Source organism: Engystomops pustulosus, chromosome 9 (assembly GCF_040894005.1).
Source record: "Engystomops pustulosus chromosome 9, aEngPut4.maternal, whole genome shotgun sequence".
Taxonomy (NCBI): Eukaryota; Metazoa; Chordata; class Amphibia; order Anura; family Leptodactylidae; genus Engystomops; species Engystomops pustulosus.
Window position 1 is genome coordinate 14,111,165 of NC_092419.1, and position 12,051 is coordinate 14,123,215.

The window sequence follows — 12,051 nt, forward strand, 5'->3', positions numbered from 1 at the left end:
GACTGGTGGAAAACCTGGGCATCGGAAAATTGCTCATCAGCAACCGGACAAGTGGTTTGTGACTGTGGGAATGGTCCAGAAAACAGTTCCTCAGAGTATGCCGGTTCAAATGGCAAATTTTGCTGGGAGGGGGCAGACTGGGGGGGAGGAGGCTGAGGTGCAGGAGCTGGAGGAGTGCCGATTTCGGTGACATGGGTGGGCTGCGTGGAAGACTGACTGGTGGACAAATTGCTCGAAGCATTGTCGGCAATCCACGACATCACCTGTTCGCACTGTTCTGGCCTCAACAGTGCTCTACCACGAGTCCCAGTAACTTCAGACATGAACCTAGGGAGTGTAGCTCTGCGGCATTCCCCTGCTCCCTCATAAGCAGGTGGTGTCTCACCCCGCCCAGGACCACGGCCTCTGACCCCTGCAGTAGTTGGACGCCCACGTCCCCGCCCTCGTCCTCTACCCCTAGCCCTCGGGTTAAACATTTTGAAAATGAGAGTTATAACTTGAATTTTTTTTTTAACTTTTTTTTTTTTTTTTTTTTGTGTTTTTTAGTTTTTAAAACCAAACGATGCTATCCTATTGCTATGGCTATTTTCTAGCCAAGTATGAAAGCACACTGCTATGCCAGATGAGATGACGCTGAGTTATGAAAAAAATAAACGTAAAATAAAAAAGGAAATGGCAGACTGTGCCTAATTGAAATACAACCCCGGCCCCTAATAAATTTTCCCACTTCGGTCTTTGCGATGGATATGTGCGTCACTAAGCGCAAAACACAGTGGTCGCAAGTCTGACTCCAAATTGCTCACAATTTGCTAGTAGATGCACTGCAGCAAGGACAGCCACCAGCAGATCAACCAGAAATCAAATATATATAACGGTACTGTAGGCGTAATTAAGCCGTTTGGATTCTCCTATGGCTATTTTCTAGCCAAGTATTACAGCACACTACTATGCCAGATGAGATGACACTGAGTTATTAAAACAATAAACGTAAAATAAAAAGAAACTGGCAGACTGTGCCTAATTCTACTCAAACCCCTAATAAATTTTCCCACTTTGGTGTTTGAGGTGGATATGTGTGTCACTAAGAGCTAAACACAACGGTAGCAAGTCCCCCTGCTAATTCCTCACAATATGGTACTAGCTGCACTACTAGTGCCAGCAAGCCCAGCCACAAGCAAATAAAAAAAAAAATATAACGTTATTGTAGCCCTAAGAAGGGCTGTTGGGTTCTTTTAGAATCACTCCTGCCTAACAGTAAGCTAATAGAACACCCTAACGCTTTCCCTGACCAGCAGCAGCTCTCTCCCTAGCGGCATCCAGACACAGAATGATCCGAGCAGCGCAGGCAGGGGCTAGTCTATCCCAGGGTCACCTGATCTGGCCAGCCAACCACTGCTATCTACGTGTAAGGGTACCACGTCATGCTGGGTGGAGTGCAGAGTCTCCTGGCTTGTGATTGGCTCTGTTTCTGGCCGCCAAAAAGCAAAACGTCGGGAGCTGCCATTTTCTCGAGCGGGCGAAATACTCGTCCGAGCAACGAGCAGTTACGAGTACACTAATGCTCGATCGAGCATCAAGCTCGGACGAGTATGTTCGCTCATCTCTAATTACAATGTGTGATTTGCACATTGTAATAATGATGTGTAAAATCCCCATACACAGGCAGTCCCCTACTTAAAAACACCTGACTTACAGACGACCCCTAGTTACAAACGGACCTCTGTTAATTGGTAATTTAATGTACTTTAGCCCCAGGCTACAATAAACAGCTATAACAGTTATTAAAGGTGCCTGTAATTAAGCTTTATTGTTAATCCTGGTTCTTATGACAATCCAATATTTTTTAAATCCAATTGTCACAGAGACCAAAAAAAATTTGTCTGGAGTTACAATTATAAAATATACAGTTCCAACTTACATACAAACTTAACTTAAGAACAAACCTACAGAATCTTGTACGTATATGGTAGGATCAATCAGACAACCTAGCGTTAAAGTACCCTAGGGGGTCTAAAAAATTGTTAAAATAATAAATTGAAAATTTAAAAAAAATAATAATAAAAAAAGCTAAAAATCCAGATTAATCCTTCCCTAGAACTGATAAATAAACAGTAAAAATCATAAACATGTTTGGTATCACTGCATCCCAAAATGTCTGATCTATCAAAATATAATACATTTTTCATAGCGTTTAACCCCGTAATGGAAAATAGCGGCCAAAGCCATTTTGAAAAATATTCAAAAATTCAATAAAAAATTAATCAAAAGGCCTTATAGTCCTTAAAATTGTAGCATTGAAAATGCCATCAAAAGTCACAAAAAATGACACCACCCCCAGCACAATGAAAGCTGTAAAACCCAAGCCCACAAGAAAATGGCGCAAATGTAGTTTTTCACCAATTTCACTGTATTTGGAATTTTTTCCTGCTTCCCAGTACACGGCATGGAATATTATGAAGTGCAATTTGTTATGCAGAAAACATGCCATAACAGAGCTCTGTCATGGAAAAATAAAAAAAGTTATAGATTTTTGAAGGTGGGGAGTGAGAAATGGAAACACAAAAAAGGGCCAGGTCGTCAAGGGGTTAAATTTTATTTAGATGTTAGAGTGAAAGGAAATTTTGAGTATCGATAATTAAAAAAATAAAAAAATTAAAAATTTTTAAAAAAAGATAGTCACAGAGCCAGAAAGTCAGACTTGGAATCTAAAAATACAAATTCTTCTTACTATTTATAAACTGTCGTTTTGGAATTTTTTACATTTCCATCAAGTAATAAGTGCAATGTGCTTTAAGCAAGAGGGTTGTGTCCCATCATGGTTTGAGATAGGCAGAAATAAATGGGGAACCTGTCATGAGGAACTAGGCCCACAAACTGCCACCAGCCTGGACAGAATCCTTCTATGTTATGGGAGATTCAACTTTGCACTAGAGGACCGAAGGAGTCAAAAAGATGGAGTCCCGCTAGTTTGACTCTTCTCCGCCCCCCTGATTTTGTTGTCATTTGTATGCAGTAGTAAGTTAAAGTAAATCTACCATTTGTTTTTGTGAACCAAACATACCTTGAGAATGCTGTAGCTCCACTGATGCAGAAACATATCTTGTTCAATCCCTAAACTGAGTGGTTTTGCTGAAAAACAATTATATAATTATGATAATGAGGCTCTGTCGCTCCTCTGGCTGCACCGGCGCTTCTCCTATTACCCTAATTAAGCACTGCTCCAGCCTTGTCCTACCCAGCATAAGCCGAGAATACGGTAATACAAGTGTTGTCCCTGACAGGCAGAAGTAATCAATCACTGCACCATCCACCAGCTTCTGTGTACGAGACATCCAGCACAGGTTGATTAGTCCTGTCTGGACGGTTCAGGCAACTCCTGTGTATCTGAAGTATCCTGAAGTAATGTGTTTATGTATGGGCAGCCAGGGCGCCCAGCTTTCCCGAGGTCCTAAATTTTAAAACAGTTTTATGAGCAAAACCACTCAGTTCAGGGATTACAAGATATGTTTCTGCATCAGTGGAGCTACAGCATTCTCAAGGTATGTTTGGTTCACAATGCATAGTAAATGTCCTTTAATTTGCTTTATGTTAAATCTCCAAGAATACAGAAGGACATCATTGGGAATTTGGTCGATGTCCTGGATAACAGGATGTGGACAGCTTTTAAAAAAATCTTTTAAAAATCTTTAGAACTGTTGTTAAGTTCCTTTGTTAAAAAAAAATGTACATTTTGCAAATTGAGATCAATGATTTCTACAGAAGCAAGTATCGGCTTTCCACTTCTCCAGCCCTCGTCTAAACGCCGACTTAACATCTTTATTCTTCAAACTATAAATCAGTGGGTTAAGCACCGGGACAACGGCTGTATTAAATAAAGAAAAGAGTTTTTTTGAGCCTAGACTGTTACTGGGCACCATATATTGTGAAATGAGAGTCATGTAGAGCAACACAATTAATGCAAGGTGTGAGGAACACGTGTAGAAGATCTTCCTTCTCCCGATACTGGAACGTATCTTCATAATAGCTTTGATTATAAAAATATAGGATGTTAAAATGAGAAAAAACGGCGTAAGGGCATAAATAATCAATCCTTGGATGTTGGCAAGTCTTACCAGTAATGTGACGTCACTGCAGGAAATATTTATAAGGGGGACAAGGTCACAGAAGAAGTGGTCAATGTCGTTGGTGGCATAACAAGAGATCTTGGATATTAACCACATATAAGGAACGACTTGAATAAAACCAAAAATCCAACAAAATGAGACCAAAAGAAGACATATCTTCAGGTTCATTATGGAGCGATAATTCAGGGGCCTACAGATAGCCACATATCGGTCATAACTCATGGCGGTCAAGATAAAGAGTCCATGGCCTGAGAAGGACGCATATGTATAGAATTGTACCATACAGGCCACATAGAGCATAGTGTTATCTCCAGTGATGAAGGTTAGAAGGATCTTATGTAGGGTGATAGTGGAGGACGTCATATCTGCTATGGACATGTTGGCCAGGAAAAAATACATAGGAGTGTGAAGATGAGGGTCAAGGCAAACCAGGAGAAAAAGAGTCATATTCCCAACAAGTACAACGAGATAAATGAGTAGAACCAGAACAAATATTGGAGCCTGGAGAGCAGGAACATCGGATATTCCCTTTATGATGAAATATGTGACCATTGTATGATTTTGCCTCATTTTTGTATCCATTTAGAATTCCTGGAAGCCCAAAGATATATCATTATTAGAATCGAGAATACATGCTAAACATTTTCAAACTATCTAGATGGTCCTGATGACAACTGAATAATCCATGGGTGGTAAATTCCCCTTGGATATGAAATTGTTCAATAATAGGCAATGGATTCTTTAGGTTTAAGCCTATCTGGAGATAGAGCAAAAAAAAACTCTATTCGAGAATGACTCTAGTTATAGAGGCAACCAAGAGCTAAAACTAAAATTCACATCAAACACTAGATGTCAAAAATGTAAAATATAGTGTAGGATTGAAACCAAAAATATGTAGGCTACTGTTTGCCAAAAACCCATTAGGATATCAAATATCTCAAGTCAAATCTCCTTGACCATGAAATATCGGTAGAACCTTTATTTGGTTAAGTAGGGTAAAAGGCGACAAGTTGATGCCGGATTACTGTAAAATACTATAAAACATGAGGGATCCTCTTTCATCTAAACATCAGATTTTGGGTAACATCCTGGATGCCCTTTTATGAATTGGATCCTTCTAACATTTCTATATGGTCAGCAGTTGTTTTGTACGCAATGTATTTGTCAGAAATATAGAACGGTGCATTAGAGACCAATGACTTTGGAGAAATTCGAAAGTCAATGCAGTAACACTGGTCCAATGATGAATTTTTTGATGTTCTATCTGGTTCTACTGGACTTCTTAGACTTAGATACACGCTAGGCTTCTCAGACCCACTTTTGGAAATTATTGTGAGGTCCATCTTCCATCTTCACGGGTCAGGTGTACATCAAACATTGTTTTATTTTATATCATGATGCACAAGAGTTATCAATAGAAATTAGGAGAGACATAAAATAGTGGCTAAGTTATCGGTTTCCGAAATTACCTTGAAGACCAGATTTGACAACGACTTTATAGAGAAAAGTTACTAATAGAATCACGTCACTCCTGTGAGCATGGTCCTAAGTTATTAGATACATTCATAATATATTTACCTTATCCCCTGGAGAGTCCTTCACTGTTATATGTTCATAAAAAAGACCCAAAAACTTAAATAAGCAGAAACGTTGGTGGTCATGCTCATAAAGATTAAAATAAGAGCCATTAGGTTACATGTTACAGTAATATTGCCCCAAAACATGGTCTCGTTGATTATTGCTATACATCAAATGGTTTAGTGAAGGCAAATTAAAACTTTGAATAATTATAATGAAATTCCATGCAGTAACCATGTGACAGTGAGACCTGGGATCTTCGGAGCTTTATACCTCTTCTCTTTCCCACTAATTAGTCCCTTTGCTCTTGCCGTCTCCTTTGCGACTCATTAATCTTGTTACATTATTACATGTTCATAATCCTGATACTGATATCCCTCTCTTATTACTTCCATTTGCTACAAAATTCCTGGAACAACATGTCCACCTAGAACTATCCTCTTACCTTTCCTCCAACTCCATCCAATTACAATCTGGTTTATGGTTTCTCCCTTTACGTAGACTGCCTTGACCAAAGACTCTACTGATTTACTGTCTGCAAAGGCCAAACACCTCTACTCTACTCTTGTTCTTCTTGACTTATCCTCTGCATGTTGACCATTCTCTCCTGCTACAATTGCTTGAGACCACAGATCTGGTCCTTCAGAACTTCACTGTCCATCACTCACATACCTTCTCTTCATTATGCTCCCTCTCTGTTGCTGACCCAGAAGACTCTCGCCTAAGACCCCTACTCTTCTCCATCGATAACTCTGGCCTAGGAAAGCACATTAGGTTCTATGGCTTTCAATACCACTATTATGCTGATTACACGCAGATCTGTATCCTGAGTTTTATAGTATCATATCCTGCTGACCTTTCCACTTTCTAAAACTTAACATGGACAAAATGGAACTCACTTGCCCAGGGGTTATCTGAGAGTAGCAATAAATAAGGGAGGGGCTGGGTGGGCTTTTAAAAATAAACGTGTACTCACCTCCATCTCTCCTGATGTCCCGTGATGCGGACTGTCTAATCCGTGCCCCTGTTTGTTTAAAGAGGTATGGAAGCCGTGCTCGGGGAGCTTCCGGCTGCCAGAGCCGGCCGGCCACTATTTGTCAGCATTGTAGACGCTGGGTTATAGTGATGGATGGGGGTGGCTCGCCGTCCGGAAGCTCTCCCAGTTAAGCCTCCGTCCCACTGTAAACAAACAGGGCCACGGATCAGAGAGACCGCAGCGCAGGACATCAGGAGCGATGGAGGAGCCGAGTACATGTTTATTTTTTATTCAAAAAGCCCCGCCCTAATTTATTGCTACTCTCGGATAACCGCTTTAAAGCCTTTTCTGTCTGACTGCAAACTGCTTGCACATCTATTTAAGAAGTGACCGGGACACATTTCTGACCCGGCTGCTCTATTCTGCACTGAAAGGGGCGTTCCGCTGCTCGGTCGGACCGTGCGTCACATTTATCAAGCAGTGTCTGACAGAAGTGTGACACACGACCTATGTTAGAGGTGCACCAAAAAGAATTGGTGCATTCTTACGGAGCAGTGCAGAGGGCAACGGATTCATGATGAGCCTGCGCCACATTTCATGACTCTGTAGCACACTGCAGTTTGCACTATTTTAGATAAATGTGGGCCAGAATCTTTCCTCCACCTAACACATCCCTCCCACCAGACCTAACCGTCACATCCATGGATCCACACTCTTGCCGATTCTTGCCGATTGTCTTCTACCTTTGACTCTACCTCTACCTTATTTTTTAAGCCGCACATCCAGGCTCTCACGAAAACCTATCTCAAGAACATATCTAGCTTTCATTCCAGACCATGACCTCATCATCTCCCAATTGGACTACTGCAACATTCCTCTCTGTCCTCTCCCACCTAACACCCCAAACAACTGAAGTTGTTTGCTTCCTAGTGCAGTGGCCTGCAGGTGATCAGAGGACCTTATAGTGGTAACTTATAGTGAACTTTCCTATGTATAAGTAGTTAGTAGGCCCGAAACAACTTAAACCCCATAACTGGCTAAGCAGCCCTGTTGTCTTTACACATGTGGCTGCTTAATAATATATTTCATAGACCTGTTTTCAATCTTAGCTTTGGTTAGTAAAGGGTATAAACAGCTAAATAAAATGTATTAAAGCTGGTTCCCTCTTGTGTAATGACCAATTTGAGTGAATCAATGTAGCTGTGTGTGTGAAGTGATGTAGCAGAGCTGTGTGTGTGAAGTGATGTAGCAGAGCTGTGTGTGAATCAATGTAGCAGGGGCTGTGTGTGTGAATTGATGTAGCAGAGCTGTGTGTGAGTAAATGGATGTAGCAGAGCTGTGTGTGGATAGATGAAGCAGTGCTGTGTGTGCATTGATGTAGCAGAGCTGTGTGTGAATGGATGAAGCAGTGCTGTGTGTGAATTGATGTAGCAGAGCTGTGTGTGAATGTAGCAGAGCTGTGTGTGGTTGGATGTAGCAGAGCTGTGTGTGAATCAATGTAGCAGAGCTGTGTGTGAATGGATGTAGCAGAGCCGTGTGTGAATGGATGAAGCAGTGATGTGTGTGAATTGATGTAGCAGAGCTGTGTGTGAGTAAATAGATGTAGCAGAGCTGTGTGTGAATGGATGAAGCAGTGCTGTGTGTGAATTAATGTAGCAGAGCTCTGTGTGAATGGATGTAGTAGGGCTGTGTGTGGATGGATGTAGCAGAGCTGTGTGTGAATGAGTGTTTAAGAGCTTTGCTTGTGGGTAACCAGAAGTAAATTTTTATTGGTATCAAATATATTTTTCCCTTTTTTCAAGATTCAATATTCGAAGAGTCTTATAGTACAAAAAATACTGTATGTGTATAATGATTTAAGCTTATTTTTGTGTATATTTTGTAACATAGAAGACCCTGGTTTTCCAGTCTTCTAGTGTAACTGAGACATCCAGAAAAAAAAATGATTTGGGTCAGGTGAGAGCCATCAGCTTGGCCGTGCCAATGGGCACCTAGCAATTATGTAAACTTTGGGTTTGCTACATTTTTTTTAGCACTCACTGACCTTGAAATCGAAAAGACAAGGTTTATAGAGAAGATGGTGGATTACATGGACAAGGCTTGTTCTCATGAAACACTCCTTTTACATGTAAGTAGCAAATTCAATTTACAGATTTATGTTTTTCTTCTTAAAAAAAAACAAAACAAAAAGATTTTTAGAAGAATACGTAATATTTATTAAGCAAAATATAAAAAATAACAAAAGTGAATAATAGTACAAAGTAAACAGCTAAAAGCCTCATACGACTCTTACACTCTTAGCACTAATACATTTAGATGACAGACAAAAAAATGAATCCAAATGGCCAGAAAAACAGTTTTTCACATATTGCAGAAAAAGAAGAATGAAAAATCAACACATTGGGGGTCATTTACTAAGGGCCCGATTCACGTTTTCCCGACGTGTTACCCGAATATTTCCGATTTGCGCCGATTTCCCCTGAATTGCCCCGGGATTTTGGAGCACTTGATCGGATTGTGGTGCATTGGCGCTGGCATGCACGCGACGGAATTCGGGGCCGTGGCCGAATGAAAACCCGACGGATTCAGAAAAACCGCCGCATTTAAAAAAAAAAAGTGTCACGGGACTCGCGCTTACTTTCACCAGGTATAGGCCGGTGAACTTCAATGCATTCCGGCGGGCCTCGGCGGACTTCAGAGCAGCAGCGCCACTTGGTGAACATCGGAGGAACTACCTTAGTGAATCCCAGCCGGACCTGAATCCACCGCAGAGAACGCGCCGCTGGATCGCGAATAGACCGGGTAAGTAAATCTGCCCCATTAATTTACAGTACATTTTAAGTTGGTTGGACATATTAGATGTTTAACTGCCAAATCCGGCGATCTTGGGGCTCAATGTATGAGGGGTCCTCACACCTCCCCCTACGCTATCTGCTATTGGATAGATAAGGATCAAACATATGAATTTCACCTGCCCAACCCTCGGCCCAATCCAACTTTCTCCCAACTTTTAATGGAGGACACATGTACTGTCTGGCAGAACAAGTGTATGGTGAAGTTGATTGAGATGGCCATCAATTGAAGGGGTGTAGCCTTGGCTTATGGCTTGTTAAAAGCCCAAGTCCCCTTTAAAGTATTGTCCTCTTCTACCCGGCTGTCAACTTTACTTAACCTAAATTCTCTCTATCCAGACACCAGTGCTAACTATTTCATATGATTGATCTCCATAAATAATTAGGTCTTCCTCTTCTGCTATGTTGTTAGTTCTAGTTTATTGTTTGTTTATTTATTATATATAGAATATGTATACAGGCGGTCCCCCAGTTAAGGACACCCGACTTACAGACGACCCCTAGTTACAGACGGACCCCTCTGCCACTCTATGACCTCTGGTGAAGCTCTCTGGATGTTACTATAGTCCCAGGCTGCAATGATCAGCTGTAAGGTGTCTGTAATGAAGCTTTATTGATAATCCTTGGTCCCATTACAGCAAAAAATTTTGTCTGGAGCTACAATTATAAAGTATACAGTTCTGACTTACATACAAATTCAACTTAAGTACAAACCCAAGGAACCTATCTTGTACGTAACCCAGGGGACTGTCTGTAGTGGATATATGAGAAAATCGACAACCAGCACCCACACATATACTTTTTGGATTTTCTTCATTACTTATATATGACATACATGGTAATTGAAAAATGTTGTACGGTAATTCTTTGGTCTGTAACCATGATACTGGGTGTCTTATTGCAATAATTTTCAATAAAAACTATTGAAACAGAAGAGAAAAATCATAGGTATAAGTTGACCCTTTCCGGCTGAGTTCTGCCACTTCCGATCCTTAAAGTTTAGTTCTGGTCAGGGCATGCACATGTGCCGCCAGCACAGAAATTCCACCGCCATGAGGTAGAAGCTGAATGCTGGACCTGAAATCAGACCTCTTGCTGTAATTCGGGTTCCAGGAATCCAAACCGGCAATGTTTGGCATGGACCTGAACATTGCGGGACGTGTCCACTGATCCCTAATCACCATCTTAACAATATGGTATGGAGACGGGGAAAGTCTATGTTTTGTCCATGCTTTTAACACACTTTCATGTTATTTTCCAAAATTCCAGAAATCTACAAACTTGCGTGCCTACAGGAGGTAAAAAACTTTCTCCTCATCGCCTCTTTAACATCCTTGTTCTTTAGGCTATAGATCAGCGGATTGAGCATGGGGACAACAGCTGTGTTGAACAAAGCAAAAAGTTTCTTCAAGCTCAAGCTGCTAATGGAGTTTGGAGCAAGATATTGATTCGCTAGTGTAGTATACAGTAACACAACAACCGCGAGATGTGAGGAACACGTGTAGAAGGCTTTACGTCGGCCAGAGCTGGTATGAATCTTCAATATGGCGACAATGATGAAGATATAAGGCACGAAGGTTAAGACAAATGGAGCAATGGTTAGAAGGAAGAGGCCTTGGATGAAGAACAACTTTTCCAAAACAGAGGTGTCACTACATGTCATTTTCATCATAGGGACTATGTCACAGAAAAAGTGATCAATTTCGATTGACGTGTAGCATTCATAACTAGAGAGTATCCCAACAAGGGAAATTGTTTGTGCGAAACCCAACACCCAGCAAAATGAAGCCAAAAAACCACATACCCTTTGGTTCATGGTCATATGGTAGTTCAGGGGTTTACAGACTGCGACATATCGGTCAAAGCTCATGACTGTTAATATAAACAACTCATGACCAGCCAAGGAACCAAACATATACGTCTGTACCATACACTCAGTTACGGAGATGGTTTTATTTCCTGTAAGGAAGCTTAGAAGTATTCTATGAAGAGTGATGGTGGAGCAACAGATGTCCACGACTGATAGGTTGCCTAGAAAGAAGTACATGGGATTGTGGAGATGGTGGTCCAGGCAGATCAACAGAAGTATGGTCAAGTTGCCACCAAGTGTGATGAGATATATTGCCAGTACGAGTATAAAGATTGGAACCTGCATCTCTGGAACATCTGATATACCTTTAACAATGAAATATTTGACGGCCGTTTGGCTTGAGTTCATTTTTAGGGCCACGTTTAGCAACCTGTAAAATCGGCAAAAACAAATAGGTACAATGTGAGTTGAAAACCATGGACAATGTTTTAGAACACTGTCCAAAGACCAAAAGCACTACCCCCTAGCACTCAACACCACCAGTAGTAGAATTAAACAAGACAAGTCACTAGAACTGATTGAGAAGAAGTGATGGCCAAAAGTTCTTGAATCGATGAAAGACTATTGGTCTTGCATCTCCTTACCTTGTGGCGTCACCAACCTACTTGCTTATTGCTTGGTTTTATTGTAAATAGCTTATAATGTAGAAGA

At 41.1% G+C, this 12,051-nt stretch overlaps 2 protein-coding genes across 2 annotated transcripts; both read right to left on the minus strand.

Moving 5' to 3' along the window:
• Nucleotides 1–3,743: 3,743 nt before the first annotated feature.
• LOC140077591 (olfactory receptor 8D1-like) lies at nucleotides 3,744–4,676 on the minus strand. The gene has a single exon (XM_072124864.1). It carries the CDS (start codon nucleotides 4,674–4,676, stop codon nucleotides 3,744–3,746), a length of 933 nt encoding a protein of 310 aa, XP_071980965.1.
• Nucleotides 4,677–10,803: 6,127 nt separating this feature from the next.
• LOC140077593 (olfactory receptor 8A1-like) lies at nucleotides 10,804–11,748 on the minus strand. Its single transcript, XM_072124866.1, has one exon. The coding sequence runs from the start codon at nucleotides 11,746–11,748 to the stop codon at nucleotides 10,804–10,806; it is 945 nt and encodes a 314-aa protein (XP_071980967.1).
• Nucleotides 11,749–12,051: the final 303 nt, after the last annotated feature.